This window comes from Phalacrocorax carbo, chromosome 8 (assembly GCF_963921805.1).
Source record: "Phalacrocorax carbo chromosome 8, bPhaCar2.1, whole genome shotgun sequence".
In the NCBI taxonomy this organism is placed as follows: domain Eukaryota; kingdom Metazoa; phylum Chordata; class Aves; order Suliformes; family Phalacrocoracidae; genus Phalacrocorax; species Phalacrocorax carbo.
In genome coordinates this window covers 10,340,912-10,364,372 of record NC_087520.1, presented here as the reverse complement: position 1 = coordinate 10,364,372, position 23,461 = coordinate 10,340,912, and the positions used below count along the sequence as shown (strand labels likewise).

Genomic DNA, 23,461 nt, shown 5'->3' with positions numbered 1-23,461 from the left:
GGGGATGGAGGGACGAGGGAACTTCTGCAGGGCCCCAGGGAAGCAATGGCTGAGAAGAGGCCAGAGCAATGTACAAATCCCTTTATTTTATTAGTTTGTCAAAGACTAGTTCGAGCAGGATGGTCACAGCATGTCTGCAGGGCCCCGAGCTGCTTGCCACCTCCCAGGGAGGACCCTGGTGAGCAGCTGGGGGCTGTGGTGGAGGAAGCATGGGGAAGGGCGAGCATGGTGCGGCAAGGGATGGGCTGGGGTGAGGGTGTGCCCCTGCATCCCATAGTTGGGGTGCAAGCAGCGGCTCCTGGGACACACCCAGGGCTCTTGCCCAGGTATCCCTTCCCAGGCCCAGGGGACCTGTGTGTCCAGCGTCGGGTAGGGGGCAGCCGAGCACTCCCAGCCCGGGACTGGCCCGGCAGCCCTCGGCCCCGCGCTGGCTTTATTGCAGGGGGCAGAGCGGGGGCCCCGGCAGCATGGCGGGGGGCTCTCGGCTCAGTGCCATGGGTGGCCCTGGGGACAGCGGGGACTCGGGGGTTGGCGCATGAGCAGCGGACACGAGGACGCATGGAGCGATGGGACACACCCTGGCACAGAGACACTAATGCGAGAACGGGGGGCCAGCGGGGCCAAGACACGGACGAGCGAGCAGTGGGGACGGGGCGGGGGGGGACGAGGCAGGTAGGGTCCCTGCCCCGCACGTGCCTTTGTACACGGTCGGCGGAGCGTGGCGCCCGCTCCTCCCGGTGCTGAAGTATTGCAGTCTAACTGATATGGCTTTAACTATGGGGCCAGAGATGCGGGGAGGGGGGGGGTCCCCTCCAACCTCCCGATGCTGGGGCACACCGGGCAGCCCCGGGGGACCCCCGTGCCCAGGGACCGGGGATGGGGGAGCTGTGGGCAGGGCGCCTGGCTTTGTGCTTTGGGCTTGGCCCAGGGCAGGACGGGGCAGGGGGATGGCAGTGCTGGGGACAAGGGCAGGCAAGTGGAGGCCTGCCGGGGTCCCCTGGGAGGGCAGGAGAGGCAGGGCAGGGGGCACAGGGAGCCACCCCGGGGGGGGCCGGTTGGACCTGGGGTGCCCCCGGCCTGCCACGAGGTTACATCAGTGCATTTGGTCCCAGTTCGCCCTGTCCGGCCAGGGCCACTCCCCTTTGGCACGGTGTGATGGGGGGGCCCTGCCTGGACGGGACAGGGTGGGTTTTTGGTCTGGTCAGGGGAAAGGTCAGGAGGGGATGGGGAGGGGGTGTGGGACGCCCCCTGGGGCCAAGGGAACTGATGGAGGGGTCAGAGGGGAGAGGGCGCCCGTGCCCCAGCACCCCATGGCAGGGTTGGTGGTGCTGTTACTTCTTGAACATATCCTGCAATGGGCCAGGCAGATACTTGAGGACGGTGTCCAGGATGCTCTCCTCCTCCTCCTCCTCCTCGTCCCCACAGCCCGCTGGAATCGCCTTCTTGGGGCGCGTCAGGCTGCCCTCACATGGCTGCTCCAGTGCGGCTTTCTCCTCTGCCTCCTTCTCCTCCTTCTTCTTCAGCCCGTACTGTGCGGACACAAGCCCTCAGCAGAGCAGGCAGCAAGTGCTGCCTGCTCTGTGCCCCGTGCCCATCACCGCTGCCTTGAGCCACCCTTCTCCCTGGCCATGCTGGCTACCTGTCCCAGCCCCACTGCGGGTGCCGTGGGCAGGGGTGGGTGCAGGGTAGGTGTGTGCCCACCTTGTCGCGGATCTGCTGCCGGACTTTCTCCCGCTCGGCTTCCATGCGGGCGTGTTTGGCTTTCCGCTCCTCCTCCTGCTGGCGCAGGGCCTCCTGCCTCTCCTCCTCCTTCTTTTGTGCGTCGGGGTCCTTCTCCTCCTCACCCCCCAGCATCTTCCCCATGTCCTTGGTGGCGCCTGTACAGCACAAGACCATCAGCTGGTCCCCAAGGGTGCTGCAGCCTGGCACTGGCTGCTGAAGCCCCTACAGAGGCAGGGAGGGCACGGAGCCCTCCAGCAAGGACGACCCGGGATGTTCCCAGGGCCACTGGCACCAGAGCTGGCTGCAGACGGGCTCTGGAGGCTGCAGGGATGGGGAGTGCTGTGGGCTGGCTGTGCTGCCCTAGTTTGCTGTCAGCTGGGGGAGACACCGGCAGCTACTTTGGTGCTGGCACCCAGGGGACCCGCTGGGGAATCCCACTTAGTGGCAGGAGAGACGGGATTCCCCAGCCAGGCGCTGCCGGCACTGGGAATGGGAGTCCTGTTGGGCAATGGCAGCAGCTCCCCGCTGTCAGCAGCTCTCCCCAACAGCTCTGTCGCCCTGCCATGTCCCTCCCGCCGCGCTCCCTGGGGTGCCAGGCTGGCACCCCTCCTGGAGGGGGGACCTTAATAGCACCCACTCACCGCCCAGTGCTTGCTTCATGACAAAGTCCATGGTGCCGGTGTGTGCGTGTGGCTAGGCCAGCGCCCAGCTCTCATTCACTGCCGTCCGGGCTCGCCAACCAGGGCCACCTGCGTGGGCAGAGAGGAACGTGGTCGGGGAAGCTGTGCCCAGGGTCCCCACCACCCAGGCATGAGGGATGGCATGGTCCCTCAGGCTGCAGGATGCACCCTCTGTGTCTCCAGCCCCAAATGTCTTCCAGGATGGGCAGAGGGAGCTTTTGGGGTCTGCAGGCAGAGGGTGGACAGATCTGCCTGCTGGCAACGCCTGCTCCCCTCGGCACTCTCCCCACATCCCTGCTGGCCTCGGGGACCTGCGGAGGGACTTTCTGCCCAGCACTGCCCTTGGTGGGGCAGCGAGACCTGGAAGCCCTGGGGTGCTGCCTGGGGGCTGGGGGGATAGACACCCACCACCCACTGCGTGACCCTGCTTTGAGGGTGGGGGGGACAGATCCTGCCTGGGGATACCACCGTGGCTCAGCCGGACACAGGGTGCTGTGAGTGCATGTGTGTGTTTGTGTGCGTGCATGTAGGCTGCAGAGGGATGGAGAAATGGCTGTTGGCGGGTTGTGACAGTGTTTGGGGGCTGTAGGGGTTGTAGGCAGCAGCATGTGACTGTGTGTGAGAGATCCCTGTGGGGTGCTGGGGATGGGTGACAACGTGCAGGGGTAGTGCATGTGCAGGATGGATGCAGCATGTGCAGCATGTATGTGCATGCTGTGTTTGCGTGCGCTGTGTGTGTGAGCTGTATGTGCAGGCTGTGTGTTTGGTCAAGAGGTGTGTTTGCAGGCTGTGTTTGCGTGGGGGGTGTGTGCACACGTGCGTGTGTTTAAGTTTGTGGGGCTGCAAGCTGTGTGTGCCCACACAGTGTGCGGGTTTGCAGCCTGTTTGCAAGCTTTGAGGGAGTGTGTGTGTGAGTCTGGGGTTTTGCGAGCCCTGTGGATATGTGTGAGGGCTTGCAAGGGGGTGTCTACATGCAGAGGTTTGCAGGCTGTGTTTGTGTGCGCTGTGCGTGTCTGTGCTGTGTGTATGTGTTTGCACACTGTGTGTGTGGGTTGCAGGCTGTGATAGTGTGTGTGTGGGACTGTGTGTGCAGGTCTATGGGTTTGCAGGCTGTACGGGGGGTGTGTGTGTGCGCGCACACGAATTTGCAGACTGCTGCGTGTGTGTACCTGTGGGGGTGTTGCAGGCTGTTTGCATGCTCTGTGTGTGTTGTGTGTGGATATAGGGGATTGCAGGTGGTGTGTTTTGTGTGTGTGCGTGGTGTGTTTGCCGATGCCCCCCACGTGCCCTGTCCGTGGGGCGGGGGGCTGCAGGCTGTGCGAGCAGCCTGGGCGTGTGGTTTGCAGCATGTGTATGTGCATGTGTGCATGTATATGTGTGTGCGTGCCCGGTGGGTGCTGCAGCCTCGCGGCCCCCCCCCCCCCCCCCCCAGCTCCCCGGACCCCGCTGGCCTGTGTGGGGGCTCCGCAAACCAGGACCCGGGGAAGTTTGTTGCTCCCAGCCCCGGGGCACCCCGCGGCACTGAGGGGCGGGGGGGGGGCGGAGGCTCCTCCAGGAGGTGCTGGGCTGAGCCCCGGGGCCGCAGAGGGGCTCAGGGGACAGTGGGGACGTGCGTGGGGACACCGGGGCCGCAGGGAAGGTGCAGGGGATAGCGGGGACCATTGAGACACGGGGGACACCAGAACACCGGGGTCGCGGCGGGGGGGGGGGGGGCGAGTGCAGCAACACCAGGGTACGTGGGCGGACACCGGGGGGGAGCAGGGAACGGGCGACGCGGGGGGGGGGGGGGGACGGGGGACACCGGCAGGCGCCGGGACACCCTGCCTACAAGGGCTGCAGCGACGAAGGGGACACGGGGGGGCGCTGGGAGGGCGGGGGACAGCGGGGACACGGGACAACATGGGGGACACCCGGCATGCGGGAAACACCAGGACCGCAGAGGGGTGCGGAGACCCGGGGAAACGCACCGCGGGGGTGGGCGCAGGGACACGCAGGACGCAGGACCCGGGACACGCACCGGGGGTGCAGGGGACACTGGGGACGCGGGGCGGGTGGGGGGTAGCTGTCGCGGGGACACGGGGAGGGTGGGAGCCGCCTGGGGGGGTCGCGCAGGGGACGCGGTGCCGCGGGGACCCGCCGCCCCCCCTCCCCCCGTGGATGCGGTGCGGGGCCCCACCCGGTGCCGCAGCGGCGGCGCTGTCCCTTCAGCACCGGCACTCACCGGCTCCGCCGCCGCTCTCCGCTGCCGCCGCTCCGCCCTCCCGCCCAGCCCCGCCCCGCCGCGGCCCGGCCCCCCGCCCGCCCCCGGCGGCACGCGTGGGACCGCCTGGGGCGACACGCCGCCCGCCCCGCCACCGCGCAGCCCGCCACCCCACGGAGTGGAGGATGCGGGACCCCCCCCCCCGGAAACACCACATAACCCCCAGGGAAACGTCCCGCTGCGGGAAGGGGTGTGTCCCGGGGAGCCCCGCACCGCACCCCAGGATGCGGAAGGGGCCCCCCCGGACACCTCCACCCCCCCAGCTCTCCCGCAGCAGAGGGATGGGGGGGAAGCGCGTCCTGCGCGGGGTTAATGATTCACCTCCGCGGCAATTAATGGGCAGAACGAGCATTAATCAGTTGGAGCCACCGAGGAGCTGCCCCTCCGGCTTCAATCCCGCACCCCTTGCTCCCTTACACAGCACCCCCAAGCCGCAGCAGCCTGTCCCTCTCCGCAGCTGCGCAGGGCGGCTGCGGGAGTTTAATTAAAGTCCCTGATAAATCACCTCAGCGCCCCCCCACCCCCCCAGCCCACCCCCTGCCAACAGCTGCCCGTGGAGGCTTTGGACTTTTGTTGCTGCTCCCCGCGGGAGGAGTCCCACGGCAGGCGGGGGGTGCTCAGGCAGGAGGGGCTGCACGGCCACGATACCCACAGAACTCAGGACCCCCATGAGCACAGGGGTCCTGGGGAAGGAAATGGGGGGGACCACCCTGCTTTGGCCCCCTGCGCTTGCCCAAAGGGAGACGGGCTTCTGCAGCCCCTCCTGCCCTCCCCGGCTGTGGGACAGGGCACGCGCCCCACCGTCAGCCCTGCCACCCCGCAGAGGGGCAGTCGGCGCCTCCTAATTAATCCAGCCCTGGGTTATTAGAAACAAGATGAGCCCTTTGCAAATGAGATTAGTGGTGCTCTGAGCCAGGCTTTGGGGATAGCTGGTGTTTAATGGTGAGGCTCTGGAGCAGCAGCCCTGCAGGGATACTTGCGGCGATGGCCTGGAAAAGTGCTGCCTAGAGTCTGGGTGTGGGGTCGTTTTGGTGAACCCCACAACCCACCCCTGCAGCACGTGTGAGGCTGCAGAGAGCTGGGATGGGCTGCAGTTGCCCCCACAAGCCTGGTGGTGCAGGCTGCAGAGATGCTGCTGGTGCCATTAGGCGCTGCTGGGGCTGCTGTGGGGAGGTCGAGGTGATGCGGGACGTGGGGCAGCAGTGGGGAGCCATCCCACAGCTGGGAGGGCTGGAGCCACGCCACAACCTGTGCCAGCCTAGCACCTCTACAGGGATGCAGCACCAGCAGACCCGTGTGTGTGCACTTGCTGCCGGCTCCTGCCCCAACGCACAGGTGCTGCTGCGGGTGGGTCTCAGCACAGGGACAACACATCGAAAACATGTCCCTCTTGTTCACCCCGTCACCACACCCCAAAATACCCCCCTTAGCACACCCCATCCCTGCCAGCCCCAAGCCCGCAGCCTCCTTCTGCCAACAATTCCTTTTCCATCTCTGCAGAAAAAACACCTCCTGCCTTCACGCCGAGCCCCATTCTGCCCGCCAGGACCTGGTGGGACAGGCACAGGGGCAGCAGGACAGGCCTGCACTTGGCCCATCCATCTGTCCGTCCTGCAGCAGCCCTGCTCAGGGCACTGACGTCAGCGCTCCCGGCAGCCGGGCGGTGGGCGGGCGGCACCGCTGCTATTGTATTAAAAATAATACAGCGGAGCATAAATTCATTACAGATAAGTGTGACAGCCAGGAGGAATTAACGAGCCCATCTCTCAGCGCCTGACAAACGCCTCCTTTTGTTCCTGGGATGGGTCCTTGAGTCTTTCAATCCTTGGAGATGCCTTGGCTCATTAAGCACATCCTCCCCCAGTAGCTCCCAGCGTGCCCAGGGACTGCTCCCAGTATGAGTTGTGGCCAAGCTGGCAGGGCTGTCCCTTGTGCCAGCACCCAGCGCTAAGCCAGGCTTGTTCTCCTTGGTGTCCGGTGGCCTGGAGTGCTGTCCCCAAGTGTGGGACCCCACGTGGGATACGGGGTGGCCAGGGGGAGGTGGGCGAAGCAGCTCCTGTGCCTGCTGCCGCGGGAAGCACGAGGCTCATGTGAGCTGAGGCCAACCACCCTGGCACTCCAGTTGCTGGTGCTGGCAGCGCAACCACAGCTGATGGGCTGGTGGGTGCCCAACTCTGCCCTGTTGGCGGTCTCTCATGGCAAAGGCAGCCAGGGGCATGTCACCAGCCCTGGATATTGCCTCTGTCCTCCTGCCCTACACGTCCCTGTGGACACCCCTGCTCCCAGGATGGGGATGGGCCCAGGGGACCCCTGCAGTTCCAGAGCTGAGCTGGCTCTGGCAGGTGTTTGGAGGATGCTCCTGGTGCTGGTAGCTTGCTTGTGCCTGGCATGGGCACTCCTTAGGCGCAGCTGTCCCCTGGCATTGTCCTGGGCAGTGTCACCTGCCGGGTGGCTGCCTGGAAATGCTGGGGAAGGCAGGAAGGGAAGGGATGGGGACGGATGGGAGGGCAGCACCATGGCCAGATGGAGGAGGAAGCTCTCAGCACTGCCAAGTCCTGCAAGTCACCTCCGTGCCGGCTCATGGGGGCAATGTGGCAGGGACAGAGCCAGCGCAGGTGCCAGGGCCCCGGCAGTGCTTCGCTCTGCTCCCCAATGGTACCTGGGGAAAGAGCATGAGGCTGGCTGCCACTGCTGCATTGCCCACCGCATCCGCTGCCAGCAACACCGTGAGTGGCACCTGCCCACCCTGCTGCCAGCGTTGCCCCCAGGTCTTGTAGCCACACAAGGTCACAGCCTCTGTGGGCACTTGCAAAGCTCCCGGGTAGAACTGGATGCCTGAGTACCTGCACCCATCCGTGTGGCACTGCCAGCCCAGCCTGCAGCCACTCATTAGCACAGGACAGTTATTTTACTTATTCTTCCCCCCGACCTCTGCAGAAAATAATTATTGGTCCTTCTCATCCCACCAAGGGATTAAAAGTGGTTAACTCCATTTCCAAAGGCTTTGTTATGTTGGTTTTTCCTTAGCTGCTGCACAAGGCGATTTCCACAGTGCCACTTAGGCAGCTTTTATCAGGTTGTCTCCTGGAGGTAATTGGGTTTTTCAGGAGCCTGTTTAGAATTCGTAAGCCAGCCTCTTAAACAAAACAAAAACAGCAGTGGGAAGAAGGGGAAGAGGCAGCACAAAACATGCAGCAGCTGCCACCTCGGAAGAGCAGCCCTGGCCCCTTGGGGCTGGCACCTGGCGGCGATGGGGACAGGAACAGGCACCAGCAAGCTGTAGCATCAGGCTGTGGCTGGACCTCCCAGTGCAGCAGCTGAGCACAATGAGGGTGCACACACTGCAAGGACAGCCCCTGCCCCCCCGCTGTCCCTCCCACTGGCGACACTGCACAAGGCGAGGGGGACCCGGGGTCACTCCATTATGCCGTGCCCAGGGCGAGCATGCAGTGCTCAGAGCTGTCCACGTCCAGCCCCTGGGGCTGCTGGGGCCACTGCTCTGCCCCTGCAGCAAGCCACAGCCCCCCCAGTACCCCGTCCCCCATTATCCTCCACTATATCAGGCACAGGGTGTGAACGTGGGTCTCACCATGGGGCCAGCATGGAGTGGACTAAGAGCCCTGGGGCTGGCAGGGAGGGAGGTGGGCTCGTGCTTGCAGCTTGACTCTGGCTCTGCCACAGTGCTCTGCCCGACCATGGGAGCAGCACTGTGGCAGCAGGGGGCTGGGGATGGCAGGGTCCTCAGAGCTCACCAGTGAGGGACAAAGAAAACAGGCCAAATCCACCCCAGGAGCCACCCTCACAGGATGACTTCTGCTGGCCCCATGCCCTGAGGGTCTCCCCAGCTTTGGGCTTTGCTGGCTGGACAGGGAAGGCTCCTGCCTGGTGTCCTCTCTGTTCCCTGCTCTGCACAGGCACAGCAAAGCACTCCCTGCAGCCAGAGGGACTCTGGGCTGATGCTGTGGCTTTTCCTGCTGTCATGGGCCCGTGTGCATTAACAGCATGGCCCAGTCAGCATCGGTATTGCAACCCATCTGCATTGCTACCATGGCCCTGTCGGCATGGCTCCTGCAGACCCATCTGCCCCCTCCTGCTGGACTCCTGCCTGCAGCATGGAGGGGCATGCTGGGCACCCCCAGCCCATCCCTGCCCAGCTCCGTGCCGTGGGGCGCAGTGTGGGCTGCAGAATGGGTGGCAGAGAGCTGCTGCAGCAGATGGTTGGCAGGACCGGATCACGGCACTGTATGCAATGAGGGATGCGTGCATCCCCGGGGGGGGGTTGTTTGCAGGAGCTGGTTGTGAATTAGTGCCTGCAGGGCCCTAAGAACATGCCTGCTCATCCCGAGCACGGCAGCTGGCGTGCGAGCTGGGGTGGCTGCGGCTGAAGGAGGGATGGGGTGAGGACGGGACTGAGCCCACGGCTTCCAGCTGTTCCCAGCATGGTGGTGTCCCAGGAGGATGCCTGAGAGGGAGGGGTGCTCCCAGTGCTGCTCAGCCCTCCAAAACTCCCCCAAAAGACCATCTACACCTACATCTGTGCAAGAGAGAGTGATGGAGGGGCTCAATCTCCCAGCAAGAGTGGACAGGGACTGAGCTCCAGGCTCCAGCTAAGAAGCACCCAGAGTGGCTGGGATGCCAGCCGCTGCGTGACCGAGTGCCGTGGCTTTGCCGCTGTTCCTCTGTGCCCTGTGACAGAAAGCTCTGCTCACCCAGCCCCAGCCTCAGGGCCACCCAGACCCCTGTTGTGTCCACGTCCCCATAGCTCTGCCGGAGCCACGGCAATCCACGCCGCAGCCACCCACTGCCCCGTGAGCACTGGGGGATGCCTGGATAGACCCCGCTGGCCGAGCGCTGCAGTGGTGACTCCTCGTCCCCGCGGCTCCCGGCGTGCTTCCGGTGCCTCTGTGCCATGCATTATTAAACAGAGGCACTGCAGCCTCTCGCTGTTTATCCTGGCATGGCTGTGCACGGAGCAGGCTGTGGGAGCTGCGGTGGCTCGCTGCAGTCTCAGCTGGAAGATTTAGGCTCACTGTGGGTCTGGCCGATTCCCCAATTAGGTTTATGACCCCTGGGGTTACTCACCTGGCCATTTCCCACCTCCCCACCCCACACACGATGGATCCCACCCCCCTGTAAAAAAGCCACCGTGCACTCAGCCTTGGTGCTGTCACCTACACGGCTTTCTCCTGCCCACACAGCAGGTACTTAGAGCATTTACATCCCAATCACCGTATATAAAGGCACACTTGCGCTGAGTCCACCCCATCAATATTTATGGCAGGCACGCACACCCGCACAGCTCTGCAGGGACCGGTGCAGAGTGGAGCTGGGTGCAGCACACCAGGCACTGCTTGGGGAGCAGACAAAAGCCCCCCTGAGCCCCTGCGCTGCCTTCCCGTCCCTCCGCATTGCCTCAGCCTTCAGCTTTGGGGAAGGAGCCAGACTGTGCACGTACTGATTTCCATCCCCGCCACCCTGGCAGGGAGGTGCAGGGCCTGTGCAGACGCTGACAACGGAGGTGGCTGGGACTGTGCAGGGAGTGGATGCCCGAGGGTCCCCTCCTGGCTCCGTGTCAGGAGGGAATTTGGGCACCTGCTTCCCACAGAAAGCCTCAGAGGGGTTATACTGACCCTCATTTCACTGGCAGGGGAAAGGCATGAAAGACAAGGGCATGATTAGGTCAAGACCAGGCACCCAGATCACAGCAGAGCAATGGCTGCCCCTGCCTGTCCCCCCTCCAGCCAAAAGCACCCTCAAAAATGAGACCTCAGGCACTGCTCCTCTGAGGTTCAGCCTCATGCTGATAGAGGCGTTGGTTTTGCAAAGAAGCTGAAAGCTCTCTGGGGCCCCTGAGATGAGGGCAGAGAGCCTGGGGTGCTTTAACCCCCGCCACACTGCTGAGGCTGGGGAGTGGGAGGAAGAGGGAAGTGGGGATGCTGCTACAGCTGGTCCTGCTCTACCCAAACTCCCAGCCTGGCTCTGGGAGAGCACCTGCCTTCCTAGGGGAGAAGGGCCCATCACCTCCCATGAACGGGGAAGTTTGGGAGCTGAGATGCCCTGTGCCCTGGGCAACAGAGCCAGCCAAGGGCCACAACGCCGGGGACACCGTCCTCCAAAGGCAGCAGATGGCTGCACGGTGGGGGGCTCTGTGACGGTGTTGGGGGGACATCTGGGTGTCTGGGCTCAAGCCAAGCTGCAGCTTGGTGGGAGTGGGATGAGCCTGTACTGCCATGGCTCAGGGTGCTGGGAGGGGTGAAACCCCTGCACTGGGGAGCAGCTGGGATAGATGGGGGGCTCACTGACCACCCCGGCTGAGACCTCCCCAGCCTGCTTGCTCTCAGGGTTTCCACTGCAGTGTGATGCTGGACAGGCACGGTGCTGCTCCAAGAGCTGCTGGGGCTCTGGCCAGAAAATTCATTCTTGGCTGCTTGCAGTGGGGTTTGGCGTGTACCTTTCCCATCTGGGGGCTTTCAAAGGAAAAAAAAAAAAAGAAGGAAAGAAAGAAGGAAAAAAAGCCCCTGGCCCTGCACCAGCTCTACAGTCACCATCACCTGCCACAGTCCCCAGGCAGGACCGTGCCCAGCACCCACCCTGGAGCCCCAGCTGCTCCCCCTCCCATGGCCTCAGCCTGGTCCTGAGCCGGTCTGGATGCCTCTCACCCTGCACTGAGGTCTTGCCAGGATGCCCATGATGAACACCCCATCCTGGGGGACCTGACTGGCTCTACCCAGTCAGCCCCAGGCATTACCCCTGCACCCCACATCCATCCGATGGCTGCACCGTGTTGGTTGGGGCAGCGCTGCCTACCTTGATGCGTGCAGAGCGGGGTGTCCGCAGGCTTCGGCACCTAATTCAGTGGGTTGAGGACCTTGTGGGGGTGGCTGGGCATCGCAGGGAGAGTGGGGCCTGCAGGAGACACCGACAGCGAGAGGATCAGCTTTGTGGTGGTGCCCAAGGACCGGATGGCGTGGACAAAGCAGAATCACCTGATGGGTGATGGACAGAGCACAACACTGCCCACTGTCCTCTCTGTCTACCCAGGGGGGCCCAGGGTGGGTCTGTGCACCCCCTAGCATCCCACCCCCAAGGACAGGAGCAACCTGCTGCCAACATGCACCGTCTCCCCTCAGGTGGGAGCCCAGCGGGGCAGGCAGAGGGTGACAGGCTGCAGGAGGTGGCAGCCTATCAGGGTCTGTGCTCCTCTCCCAGATCAGGGACACCACCTCTGCTGCTGGCAGAGGGCTCCCGGCCATCTCTGCAGACACCCAGCAGTTTGGATGCCTTCATTAAATATTTATAGGGCTCTCAACTCTTTGAGGGTTTTAAAATTTCACATTAACTCTGCCTTCCTCAGCTTGCAAATGAATTTCTTCTATGGAGAACATAATGCCTAGTTAAAACAAGCCACCAAACAAAAGCCCTTGCTCAGACTTTGCGATCTGAGAAAGCCTGGACCCCCTCCAGGCCCCCACTTCTGCTGGACCTCAGGAAGCTCCTGCCCGGGGATCTTGTCCCTTCCCTGAATGTCCTTGAAATCCCCGTGATGCTTGAGGAGACCCAGGGGATGCTGGCCTGGGTGGGGGCTGTGCAGAGGCCCAGGTACCAGGGTGCTGGGTGCCACGCTGCCAGTTTCTTGGAGTGGCCTGTCCTTATGGTGTGGCTGGTGCCACTGCAACATGTGCCATGAGTCTGATTTGTGCTCTGCAACTTGGGGAGTAGGGTTCCTGGGGAAGTTCCATATTCATCCTGACTTTGAGCAAAGGCTTTTCCTGCACCCTGGGGAAGGAGGGAGGTTTTGGCAAATTGGAAATAAATATATGACCCAGGGGAGCCAGGGGAAACACAGGCAAACAGTGATGCTGGAGGAGCAGGAACTGGGATGGATGGAGCCTGCATTTTTGAAAGCATTACAGAGCAGGGAATGCCTTGTCCCAGCCCAGGGGCAGGAGACACTGACAGCCCCCGGGGTACAGCACTGGGCTTGGGAAGGGTGCAGGCTCACCCAGGGGACCCCAAGCTCTGGGGGCTGCAGGGAAGGGGCAGAGGGTCCCCAGTGGGATCCCCGAGGAGACCCCAGAACTGTGACTGCTTCCCTGGGAAATGCAGCACTAAAAGCTCAGCCTGGAAAGGGCTCAGCAGCAGTGTGAAGGTGACCTTTGCTGGGGACAACTGCTGCCTCCTTCGGGATGTGGGAAGGCTGGGGAGTAGGGTAACACAGGCTGCAGAGTGCTGCGGGGATGCGTGCCTGGGGTGGCTGGTTTCCAGACAGCTCAGCGCCAAGGAGACGATCTGGGCTGGGACAGGATCAGTCCCCTGCTTTGTCGGCCATGGCCTGGGGTGCAAATTAGCCATTCTATGCTGAAACCCCAGAAGGTGGGAAGAGTGGGGACCCCCCACCTGGGGACCTGAGAGGATGCACAGGGTACTGGGGGGTGCTGTACTGATCCCTGCAGGGTATATTTTTTCTGAGACAGACTGAAGATTTTTTTTGTCCTGTCTTTGCAACAGCAGAGCCTGCCAGTACCACAAAGATGCATCTCACCTGAACAGCTGCACTAGCTCAGTCTGTCCAGGCAACCAGACATCAACTGCAGCCAAAAGCAGAGGACAGTGAAGAGCAGAGCAGGGTGTCAGTGCCAGGACACCCCCAGCTCCGGGGACTGCAGTGCCCTCAGGCGCTGGCAGGGCTGCTTTTATCCAGCTGAGGTCTGGACACAAGACAGTATCCAGGGCAAACTTAATGCTTGAGATGAGACCATTATTGAGTCTGCAGCTCCTCTGCTTTGGCACCTCTGGCTCTCGGCACCCTGCTTTTATAACTGAGCTTGTCCAAATGTCTGCAGAGGAGGGCAGGCTGGGGAAGGGAGGCAGAGGGGTGCGCAAGCTGGGAAACTCTGGGCCACATCTCAAAGCACTTTTCTTGCCTAAGAGAAATGCTCTTGTGACCTGCCTTGGGACTGGCATCAGCCTTGTGTCCAGGCATCGGGGTGGGAAAGAAGGATCAGAGACATGACGTTTGGGCAAAATATCTGCACACTGGACTCGGTGCCAGCAGTGTGCTATCCTGGCTCTCATGCAAGGGTGAAAAGGGCTCAGGGCTCCATGCTGCGCTGGGCAGCACCCAGAGGTATTTCCCAGCTGGAGTCCTGTACCTGAGCCAACCTGCCATGCCTTCAAAAAGTAGACCCTCAGCCTCAAAAATCTCAATGCCCCTTGCAGACTTCATCTTGCCATGGGCTGGGGCAGGTCTGGGTCACATTGTCACAAAGCTCTGGGATTTGGCTGAGATGAATGATGTTTCTGAGCCTCTGGTGAGTGTTACAGCAGGAGCTGCTGGGAGCAGCTGGGGAGGGACAGATCTGCTGGCCTGGCTGCTTACAGGAGGAACAGGCACCTGCAGTGCAGAACAGCACAGAAAACATGACAGTGGCTCCTGACGAGGCATCGGGCGACCCAGGGACATGCTGAAGTCTGGAGGCATGGCCTGGAAAGCCCATGGCTGTCCGAGGCACATGGTCCAGGTCTCTATGGCCAGGAAGGCTTTGCAGAGTCAGGAGAGGTGGAGGGGAAAGCTCCTGGGACGAGCAAGCAGAAAGCACTCACGTTAGAGCAGCCCGCAGGAGCACAGCTTGTTTACCCTGGCTGAGCAGGCCTGATTGCTCTCTATAAATACACCCAGCGAGTAAACACTGGGGAGGGAGAAGGATCATTTAAACTCGAGGATGATGCTGGCATAAGAACAAATGTGGAGGTCTGGCCAGGAACACGCAGAGACTGTGGGCAAGAGCAGAGATCCTCTGGATGCTGGGAAGGTCCTGCTCTGGGCGAGGGGTCCAGCCCAAGCTGTTCAGGCAGCGAGGGTCTTAGGCTTGGTGCTGGTGGGAAAGGCGGCAGTCCAGGCTGCAGTGCCCATGCCCACCTGCCAGACCAGACCTCTCCTGCTCTGCACTGTGGGCGCCCATGGGTGCCCAGCACTGGGAGCGGAGCTGTACCACTCTGCCAGCAGTCACCATCTCTTCCACAGAGGGTTTCTCTGCAATACCGGACCTTCGCTGGGATCTCTCAGCTACAGTGCTAAAACCATGATAGGCAACTTAACGTGGCTTCCCTCGGCTCCCAACAAGCAGCACCGGGCCTGGCAGGCTGTGCCTGGCAGCAGCCTCTGCAGAAACCCAGGGAAGAGCCAAGGTGCGAACCGCAATCATCCTCCAGTGCTTCGAGGTGTTAATAGCTCTGTCTGGTTGGGGTCATTTCAATACTAATGTTATTACGTGAGGCAATCGAAGAAACAAACACTCAGCCCATAGCCAAGGGAGATTTTGAGACATTTTTCTGTGCCAGTTTGCCTCAGCTGAGCTGTTACGTTTCCCCAGGACAGTGACGGCTGGATACCCAGAGCAGTGCTGCTGGCCAGGGGCTGAGCTCCCTGTTTTCCCCGGCCACATCAGAGCCCTTCCTGGCACCTGTCAGGATGCTGAGGCCTCGGGGGAACAAGGGCAGGTTTGGCAGGGAGGACGCGACTCTGCTCTGCAAGCCCAGCCCATCCTTCCTCATCCTCATTTGCCAAACCCAGCACCTCAGCTTGACTCAAATTGCTTCAGCTCCTTCACCAGACTTGGCCAGCAGCTGCCACAGCCCGCTGAGCCTTGCTGGTCATGCAGAGAAGCCCTGAGCTGCCAGCCCTGTCCAGAACGAAGGTGCCAGCCCTGCTTCGCTGCTCTGACTTACTGCACTGCCTGCCTCAGGCAGCGGCTGCCCGGTCACGCTTGTGCCATGCGGGTGGCAGTGCCACTGTGTGCTGCCAGGCCTGGACCACGGCAGCCACCTGCTCTGTGTTCTGCAGCCACGACACTGGGGGCATGGTGGGGAGAGGGGCTGGAGTGCAGGGCATCAGAAGGACCCTGGGGGGATGGTGTAGTGGAGAGAGGGGCCGGAGCATGGGAACCAGAGGACCATGCAATGGACCATGCAGCTGGGATGCTCCACGAGTGGTTGGACTTAGCTGCAGAGAGCAGGATGGAGGAAGGAGATGTGATAGGGAGGCGTGGGAAGAGCTCGGTGGGGTATTAGCAGCTCCCCACAGCAGAAGGTTTTGCGGAGCCTCCCCGGGTGCAGGCAGGGGGGGTTGTGGGGGGAGCAGGTCACCTCCTCTCCCTGCCCACAGCCCCGCTCTGCAGAGCCGCTCCACAGGGATGGCCAGGAACGGAGGGGCTGGAGCGGGGGGGGATGAAAACCACCGTCTGGGAGGTGACAGCCCTTCTCCTGCCATCCCCTCCGCATGGGCGTCCCCCCCCTCCCCACCCTGCGGGGGGAGCCGTCGGGGACGCACCGCTCAGCCCCGCATCTTGCACCCGCATCGCGCACCGCATCCCGCATGCCGCATCCCGCATCCCCGCGGCCGCCGCCCCGTTACATAAGCCGGCGCCCCCGGGAGGCTCGGCGGGCCGGTCCCGGTCCCCGTCCCCGGTCCCCCCCGGGCTCTGCGGCATGGCGGGGCCGCCCCCGGCCCGGCCCCGCACCCACCTGGCTGGGCTCGGCGCGGCTCCGGTCCGCCCCGTCCGCCCCCGGCGCAGGGAAGGAGCCGCCGCCGGAAGGGAGGCGGGAGCCGTAGCGGTACGGGGAGGGGGGGCCCGGTGCTGACTCCCCCTCCGCGCGCACGGCCTCCCGGGCGGGGCCGGCTCCGGGCCCGCCCCCGGCCCGCCCCGCGCCCCGGGCGGCAGCCCGCGGTCCCGGCCTTCCGTTCCCGCAGCCGGCTATTTCCCTCCAGTACCCGATGATTGTCCCCTCTGCCCGGCAGGTCCACTCGGTTCCCAGTGGCTGCAACCCCCCGGTACCCAGCCGCCCCCTTCCGTACCCCGCAGTTGCACCCCTGCTATCCACCCAACCCACCGGTACCCGGCCATTGCCTCCCAGTACCCAGGCATCCCTCCCAGCACCTGGCCATGCCTCTGGTTCCCAGCAGTTGCACCTCCAGTGCCCATAACAGCCACCCTCCAGTGCCCATAACAGCCATCCCCGGAACCTGGCCATACCTCCCAATCCCCACCCAGAGACCCCTGTTGCACCTGACAAAGCTCTTGCCCAGGGTGTCTTGGTGTCCCAAGGATGGGGGATGAGGAGAGCTGGGAATGGCCAAGAGGACTCCCAAGATCCCCAATGGCCGGAAGGGCTGGGACTCATCCTCCCCCTGCCCAGCCCCTCTTCACAGGCTGCTGCCCTCGCTTCCCTGGCAGGCAGGCAAAGCAGTCCTTTCCCTAGGTCTTGCTTTGGGTTTGTGGGTGTGCGGAACAGCTCCTGGTGAGCCGTGGGGTTGCTCTGAGGCTGATGCTTTCTTGGGTCAGGTCCTTGCTTTGCAACTCATCTTTGCCGTAGTTTTGGCCATTGGGACCTGATCTCCTGAAAAATGGGGTCTTGCCTCTCTGTCCTGAATGGGGAGTGTGGGATGGCCATGCCTTAGCGCCTGAGGACGGCTCAGCAGCCAGTCTTGGGGGAGCTCGCTGCTCACATTTCCCAATTTGGGGGGTCCCTACGCCACCAGGCGTCATGGCAGGTGGGATGCAGGTCCACCAGGAGCCACCTCTGGGGTCAGCTCACCCTGCTCCCTGCCGTGCTGTTCATCACATCACACAGCAGCTCATCATGAGACTTTCTTTTGCAGGACTACTGTGGGATGGAAAGGTTGATGAATAAATCAATCCCCCTTGGTGCTGAGGTAGCAAAACTTGGATGCAAATGGAGGAGCAGCGCTGGGGCTGGCAGCCTGACGGATGGGGTGGCACCACTTGTGAATTCCCCCATGCAGCTGCCGCAGACAGAACTGCCTGCAGCCAAGTGGGCAGCTCTGATTGCCTGCTCGCCATGTTTTATTTATCAAAACGCTCAATATGCAGGCTCTCTCCCGCTGTCCCACATTCTTCCCGGATTCTCTTGCCTGAAAATGGAAGCAGCAGTTTGGAGAGGGGCCGTGGGATGCTGCCTGTTCCTCCCAGGCCTGGGGGCACCAGCCCCTTTGCCTCCCTGTGGTGGGCTCCTGTGAGCCATTGGCACTGCTCTGCTCTGCTGCTGTCACTCAGCTGCTGCTATGCCAAGGAGATGGGGTCCCTCGCTGTGAGTGGAAGGACAGTGCTGTGCGACTGATCTTTCCTGAGCTCAGGGAGCACTTTTAAGGAGCAGCCAGGATCTTGCTGCTCCTCCCATGCTTTGCCAGGAGCACTGGTATCCCGGGCTGTTGTCAGTTATGGGAGGAGGCTGCTGTGATACCTCCATGCCTGGTAGATCCTGGTTCTGACCTGGCCCTGGCTGAACCGCAGCCATGCCTGCTGTCACTGGCCCTGGCCTGGCCTGGCCTCGCTTTCCTCCATCGCCTCCAGCTGCCTGCGCCAGAGGAGAGGGAGCTGCAGGGTGCATTTCTGCTGCCTCGCTGCTAATAAATAAGCCCCAGTAATGAGTTGGGCTCTGGCGGACAGGCAGGTAGTGGAAATAATCCCCCAATTAAGTGGACGAGGCAGACAGTTAAGTGCAGAAAAACCACAAATAAATAATAAGGAGAATAATTTAGGAGCAGGGAGGAGCTGGTGGCTGAGTCCCTCAGCCTTTCCCCGGGCAGTAGGCAGGGCCAGGAGCACTCTGGGAAGTGTAGTTCTGCCTTCCCTGCCAACGTCCTTTCTGGAGGGATGGAAATCTCTGATTTTCAGCCCATTCCTCCAGTTGCACCAAGGCTGGGTGTCCTGTGGAGGACCAGGGCAGCTGGCCCTGGGGATGGGGAGTGGGCCAGGAGCAGGACTGTGATGGAAGCCTGTGTGCAGGGGGCATCCCTTGCTGAGATGGGAGCCCACAGCGCTCAGACACTGAGGAAGCCCTGCCTGCCACGCCGTCCTTTGGCAGAGAGTCCCTGGGGCTGTCTCCATGCCATGAGCATGGGAGCCAAGGAGATGGAGAGGCTCTGGCCATGGGATGGCTGCTTTGCCTGCTCACCCCTGCCATGCATGAGTGAGCATCCCTGCTCTCCTGCTTCCTACAGATGGAAATACCATCTCAGAGAGCCCAGTGAAGGATGCACCCTGGAGGATGCACCTGTGCAGCAGCAGTGCTGGATGGTGCCGCTGCACAGGCTTCCTCCCGGAGCCCCGGACAGACACACAAACCACAGTGAAACCAAGAGCAAATATCTTCCCAGCGCTATTGATCACAGCTGTGGGCTGTGTGTGCCTTGCTGCTGAACTTACAGGGACAATCAATAGTCATTTGTCTCCCCAGCCTTCACCCTGCTAATTGGAGCCACTGTCCCTGTCATTTCCCTGGAGCAGCCAGGAGAAGCCAGCCACGGGCAGGCTGGTGCATGTCCTGCTTCTCCTTTGCATTTGCAGGTTTATAATCTCCAAGAGTTCTGGTGTGTACTGCGGCCTGGAGCTTTGCACCAGGAACCAGGGAGCTGGCAGCTCTGCTGAGGCCGCAGGGACAGCTAACATTGGTGCCTGGCTCGGGATGCCAGTACTGGGGTAGCTGTGATTAGTCACAAGCAAACGCTATGGAGCAAAGGACCCTGGGCTTGTGGTGTGCAGGAAATTCGCTCCCTGTGGTGACAGGTTTCACCCTTCATGACAGCCAGCAGTGGCTGCATTGGTGCATGCAATGCAGGAGGAGCTACTTGGTTCCACAGCTCTGCCTGTGCCATCGCAGGTGCTTGGGAGGATGCATCCGCTGTGCACAGGTGGGAAAGGGAAGCCCATGGTGCCGGGGACTGGGCTGGGGTGCCAGGGGACACGGTCCCATCCTGCCCAGTGGCAGTGCTGCTGATAGTGCCACCATGGGGATTTTTCCTGTGCTGGCAGCAGAAGGGGGGACTCAAGACAGGAATAATAATCCCCATGTGAAGTATAAGAAAAGAAGCTATTTAAGTATTACCTCCTCCGCCTGGCGAGCCCGCAGCCAGGCCCTTATCGTGAGAGGGAAGGCAGATAAATCCCGTTAGGCAGATGAGCTTATAACACTCACGTGGCACCAAATCTTGTGGGAAAATGTGCCTGTTCCTGGTGAGAAAGTGATGGAGGGGATGCTGGGGGCAGTCGGGATGGAGCCTGCCCACGATCCTGCCAGTGGCCAAACATGGGGCAGCGAGTGACCAGCATTGCCTCGGCTGCTGGGACACCTGCCAGGAATTTCTCAGGGACTGCAGCAATTCCCAGGGATTTTCATGTCTGTTCCTGCACAAGCAGTACCTGGGGCTGAACTCCTCCAGGGGAGGAGCAGGAAAAAAAAAAAAGCGAAGGGAAATCAAAGAAATCAGGGCTTTGATGCCTTTCCCTTTGAACCCAAGGACTTGCAGAGCTGGGCAGTAATGAGTAAGTGGCTCCCATGTGACAGTGGTGTGCTGCTGTGGGACAGAGGATGGACTGGGGTCCCTTCATCCTTCTTGCATCTGGGAAAGCCAAGCCAGGCCCCATGTGCCCACTGTCTGTTTTTGGAGGGCAGGCGCTGCCCTTCATGGCAGACTGGAGAAGATAGATGTGGTTTTGAAGCCAAACGAGAGTTTTTGCCCTGAAACGGTGCAGGCGCCTGGTCCGAATGCTAATCAGCTCCTTGGAAGGCAGTTTCAAAGTACAAAGGGCAGTGGGAAGCAGGAGCAGAGCACTCAGCCCCCTCCTTTGGTGCCTGGGGACTGCACCATCCCTTCCCAAAAGTCACAACAGAGAATTAAATGTGCAGGAAGAAAATCCCAAGGAGTCTGGCCCACGGTGCTGGGGGTCAGGCAGTGGCAACCCTCCTTGGGAGGTCATTGTGTGTTTTGTGGTGGCCATGGTGGCATCTGCTGCTCAGAGGGCAGCACTGCCAGACCAACTCCTGGAGGATCATTTTGGGGTGGCTGCAGCAGTGGCTTTATTTTACAGGCAGGTGCTGTCGGTGTGACCCACTGCACTGGTGGGAGAACGAGCAGAGAAGTACAGGGGGCATGTCCCAGCTGTGTCACCAACTATAGTCCCCCCCAGCCTTCTTGCTTGTTGAGCCTGCACAGAGTAGAGCATCCTCGGGGCCAATGCTGCGGGAGTTTGGGGGCGGCTGGTGCAGAGCAGCCATATGGCAGAGCCACCCCCAGACTCCCGCAGTGTCGGCCCCAGCCTGAATCCCTGCATGGGGGTGGCACAGCAGCATCTCGCACATCCCCCAAACTGTCACCTGTTGCCAGGGGGTCTTGCAGGGCAGGGGGTCAGGACCTGCACAGAGTCATTGCCGAAGCGCTCTCTCCATAGATCCTCCCACCTGCCTCTGCCCAGCTCATGGAGGTGATTTTCATCTCCTTTCATCTGAAAAACCACTGGCAAAAATCATATAACAACTTCCCTAGCAGCGGGAGAGGTGAAGAGATGTGCTTGCACATTCAGAACTGGTGAGTCTCTGTGCTGCTTGTTGGAGGAGGATCACTCTGGCTCGGGATGTGCAGCAGCGCTCAGGCAACCGTCCTCCTGACCTGCACCCAGCTGGGCACAGGGATGTGCAGGGAGGGCAGCAGTTACCCACCCTCAGTTGCAGCTTCTCCTCCATCCTCCCTTGTGCCTGCCCTGCGAGAGGTATCAGGCAGTGCAAAAATACCACAGCATCGCCTTTGAATAGAAAACACCCCAGCTGAGGGGAATAAGGTCAGGGTGGTGCATCCATAGGGGTCCCCCCTGCGCTGTGCCTGAGCACAGCCTCTCCCCATGGTGGAGATGCCTGGGAGCATCTGGTGGTGGAAGGCCCTCCAACCAGGGATGGGAGCATCATTATGGCAAGGCAGAGGCCAATACAGGCTCCTCAGGAGCCGCTGTAATCTCATTCCAAGAGCAGATCACATTCCCAGCAGCCAAGGACATGTTAGGTCTTAATAAAAATGGTAATTCCCAGCAGACTGAGTTGGGAACAGGGAGGCTGTTTGTCGCTTCCCCTTGCAAGCCCTCGCCAGTGCCTGTGGAGAGCATGACGGTGTTGCAGGAGGCAGAGGGCTGCACTGAAGGATGCAGCTTCTACTGGAAAGCAGGAGCATGGGGAGCTGCCACAAAGCCCCAGCTCCTCACATCCTCCTGGATCTGGCCTTGGCTTCTCGCCTGCCTGCCCGTTCCCTGCCCTGACGCTCGCCTGAGTTGCCCAGCCCCAAAAGCCAGAGCTGTTTGTTTGCAGTTTCCTAGGAGAGAAATCGTGTTAAAAAAATTAATTACACACCTGAAAACAAAATCTGGCTGCTCAAGTGCACATCAGGGATAAATGGTGTGCTCCAAATGAGACAATTTACAGCTTGGGTAAGTAATGAAGGAACGCAGCCAAGTGTAAAAGCGGAGGGGGAGAGTGACCTTGGAGGGGCTCAGGGCTTCCCCTCCCCCACCCCCCTGGCCTCCCAGCCTCTCCATCTCGCTGAAGCCCTCTTCATTGCCACTTGCTGAGAAATCCCAATTTGCTCAGCACAGCTGGCTGGGGTAGCTTCTTGCAGCCCCATCCTGGGGAGTTCAGCAGGGATTTTGGATGAATTTGAGCCCTCTTAGAGCTTGGAGATGGGGAATAGCCCCAGAGAATGGAGCAGATGAGGCAGGTAATGGAGTGTAGGCATGTGCCGTGGACCCCAGGTCGAAAGGGGCCATGTGGGTCCTGCCACCTCCATAGCAACCCAGTGAGCAGGGTGTCCAGTATGAGGGGGAACCTGCTGCACCCCGGTCTCCCCGGCATCCCCCAGCCCACACTGGCCTCTGCAGTCCTCCACCGCACGGTGTGTGGGAGGGCTGGCAGCATGCTGCTGAGGAACAGGCAGCTCTCCAGGCTTGCCAGAGAGAAGAAAATAATTTCTTTGCCTTATTTTTCCCTTTACAGTGTCCCAGCCTGGTCTGTGAGTGCAGGGATTTAAAGGGGCTGTGCCCCTGTGCCATCGCCCTGGGTTAGTGGCAGCGGGGATGGTTGATGTGACTGGATCCATATGGCGGAGCTGAGCTCTCCTTTGTGCATGGGCTGGTGGCTGTGGATGCTTCCCACTTTCCCCACAGAAAGGGAGACCTACAGGGACTCTCTCTGCCCCAGCCGCTTCCCTGGGCAGATCTGGAGTGTGGGCAGCACCCACGAGAGGTGAGGAGATGCCCTGTCCCCCTTGCACTACCCACAAGGGACCTGCCGCTGTGGGACCCCCAACTTGCAGGGAGCTTGGAGCACGGCATCACCTCAGGGAGCCATAGGGACAAACCCCCCTCCACATACACCCCTCCCCGGCCCCCCATGTGTTGCCCACCAACTCCAGCAAGGGGCAGTATCCCCCCAGGCTCCCCAGGCTGCCGACACGTGATGGTGTGTGGGACTAGGACCAGCCTCCCTTCTCCCCTCTCTGCTCAACTCCCACCTCTGCTCAAAGCCGCTTCGGAAACCAGCCAGCTAATGATGCGAGATGCGGAGCAGATGGGGGACCTGACGCTATACTCCCCAGCAGCGGATTAAGCATGCAAATGGATGTATAGCAACGCTGTGCCTCTTGGCCTGTATCCTTTCCACCCCCACCACGCATATGACATTCCAATTCTCAGCCCCAGGCCCCTTGCTCACAGCACCCCCGGCCTAGTCTGGAGCCACACATGGAGGGCAAAGACAGATGGATGGACGCAGGGCTGGGGATGGTCTGTGCAGCCCTGCCCACATGCGGGATGGCCCACATGTGGGATGGCCTCTGGTTTGCAAAAGCTCCTTGAACTGTAAATCCCCCCCCATGTCCCTGCAAGACAGTGGCAGCCGTGTGGATGACCTGCATTTGCTGCATCATTTCCTCTGCCCCCTTTTTGCACTCCTTTTGCAGCAT

At 61.5% G+C, this 23,461-nt stretch overlaps 1 protein-coding gene across 2 annotated transcripts; it reads right to left on the bottom strand.

The window, feature by feature from the left end:
• Positions 1-66: 66 nt before the first annotated feature.
• On the bottom strand, positions 67-16,333 carry CPLX2 (complexin 2). Of its 2 annotated transcripts, XM_064458598.1 has the most exons (5): positions 16,186-16,333; positions 11,470-11,568; positions 2,364-2,471; positions 1,702-1,877; positions 67-1,529 (listed from the first exon to the last, which is right to left on the bottom strand). In XM_064458598.1, exons 3-5 carry the CDS (start codon positions 2,392-2,394, stop codon positions 1,332-1,334), a joined length of 405 nt encoding a protein of 134 aa, XP_064314668.1. In that variant the 5' UTR covers positions 2,395-2,471; positions 11,470-11,568; positions 16,186-16,333; the 3' UTR covers positions 67-1,331. The 2 variants fall into 2 exon arrangements, with proteins under 2 accessions (XP_064314668.1, XP_064314669.1); XM_064458599.1 differs by lacking the exons at positions 11,470-11,568; positions 16,186-16,333 and adding an exon at positions 4,624-4,659.
• Positions 16,334-23,461: the final 7,128 nt, after the last annotated feature.

Bases quoted from the DNA above. Each gene is read 5' to 3' on its own strand.
- CPLX2 (XM_064458598.1), bottom strand. From the start codon at position 2,394: ATGGACTTTGTCATGAAGCAAGCACTGGGCG. The intron at 1,878-2,363 runs GTGAGTGGGTGC...TGTGCTGTACAG, and splicing joins CATGAAGCAAGCACTGGGCG to GCGCCACCAAGGACATGGGG. The intron at 1,530-1,701 runs GTGGGCACACAC...GTGTCCGCACAG, and splicing joins GGCAGCAGATCCGCGACAAG to TACGGGCTGAAGAAGAAGGA.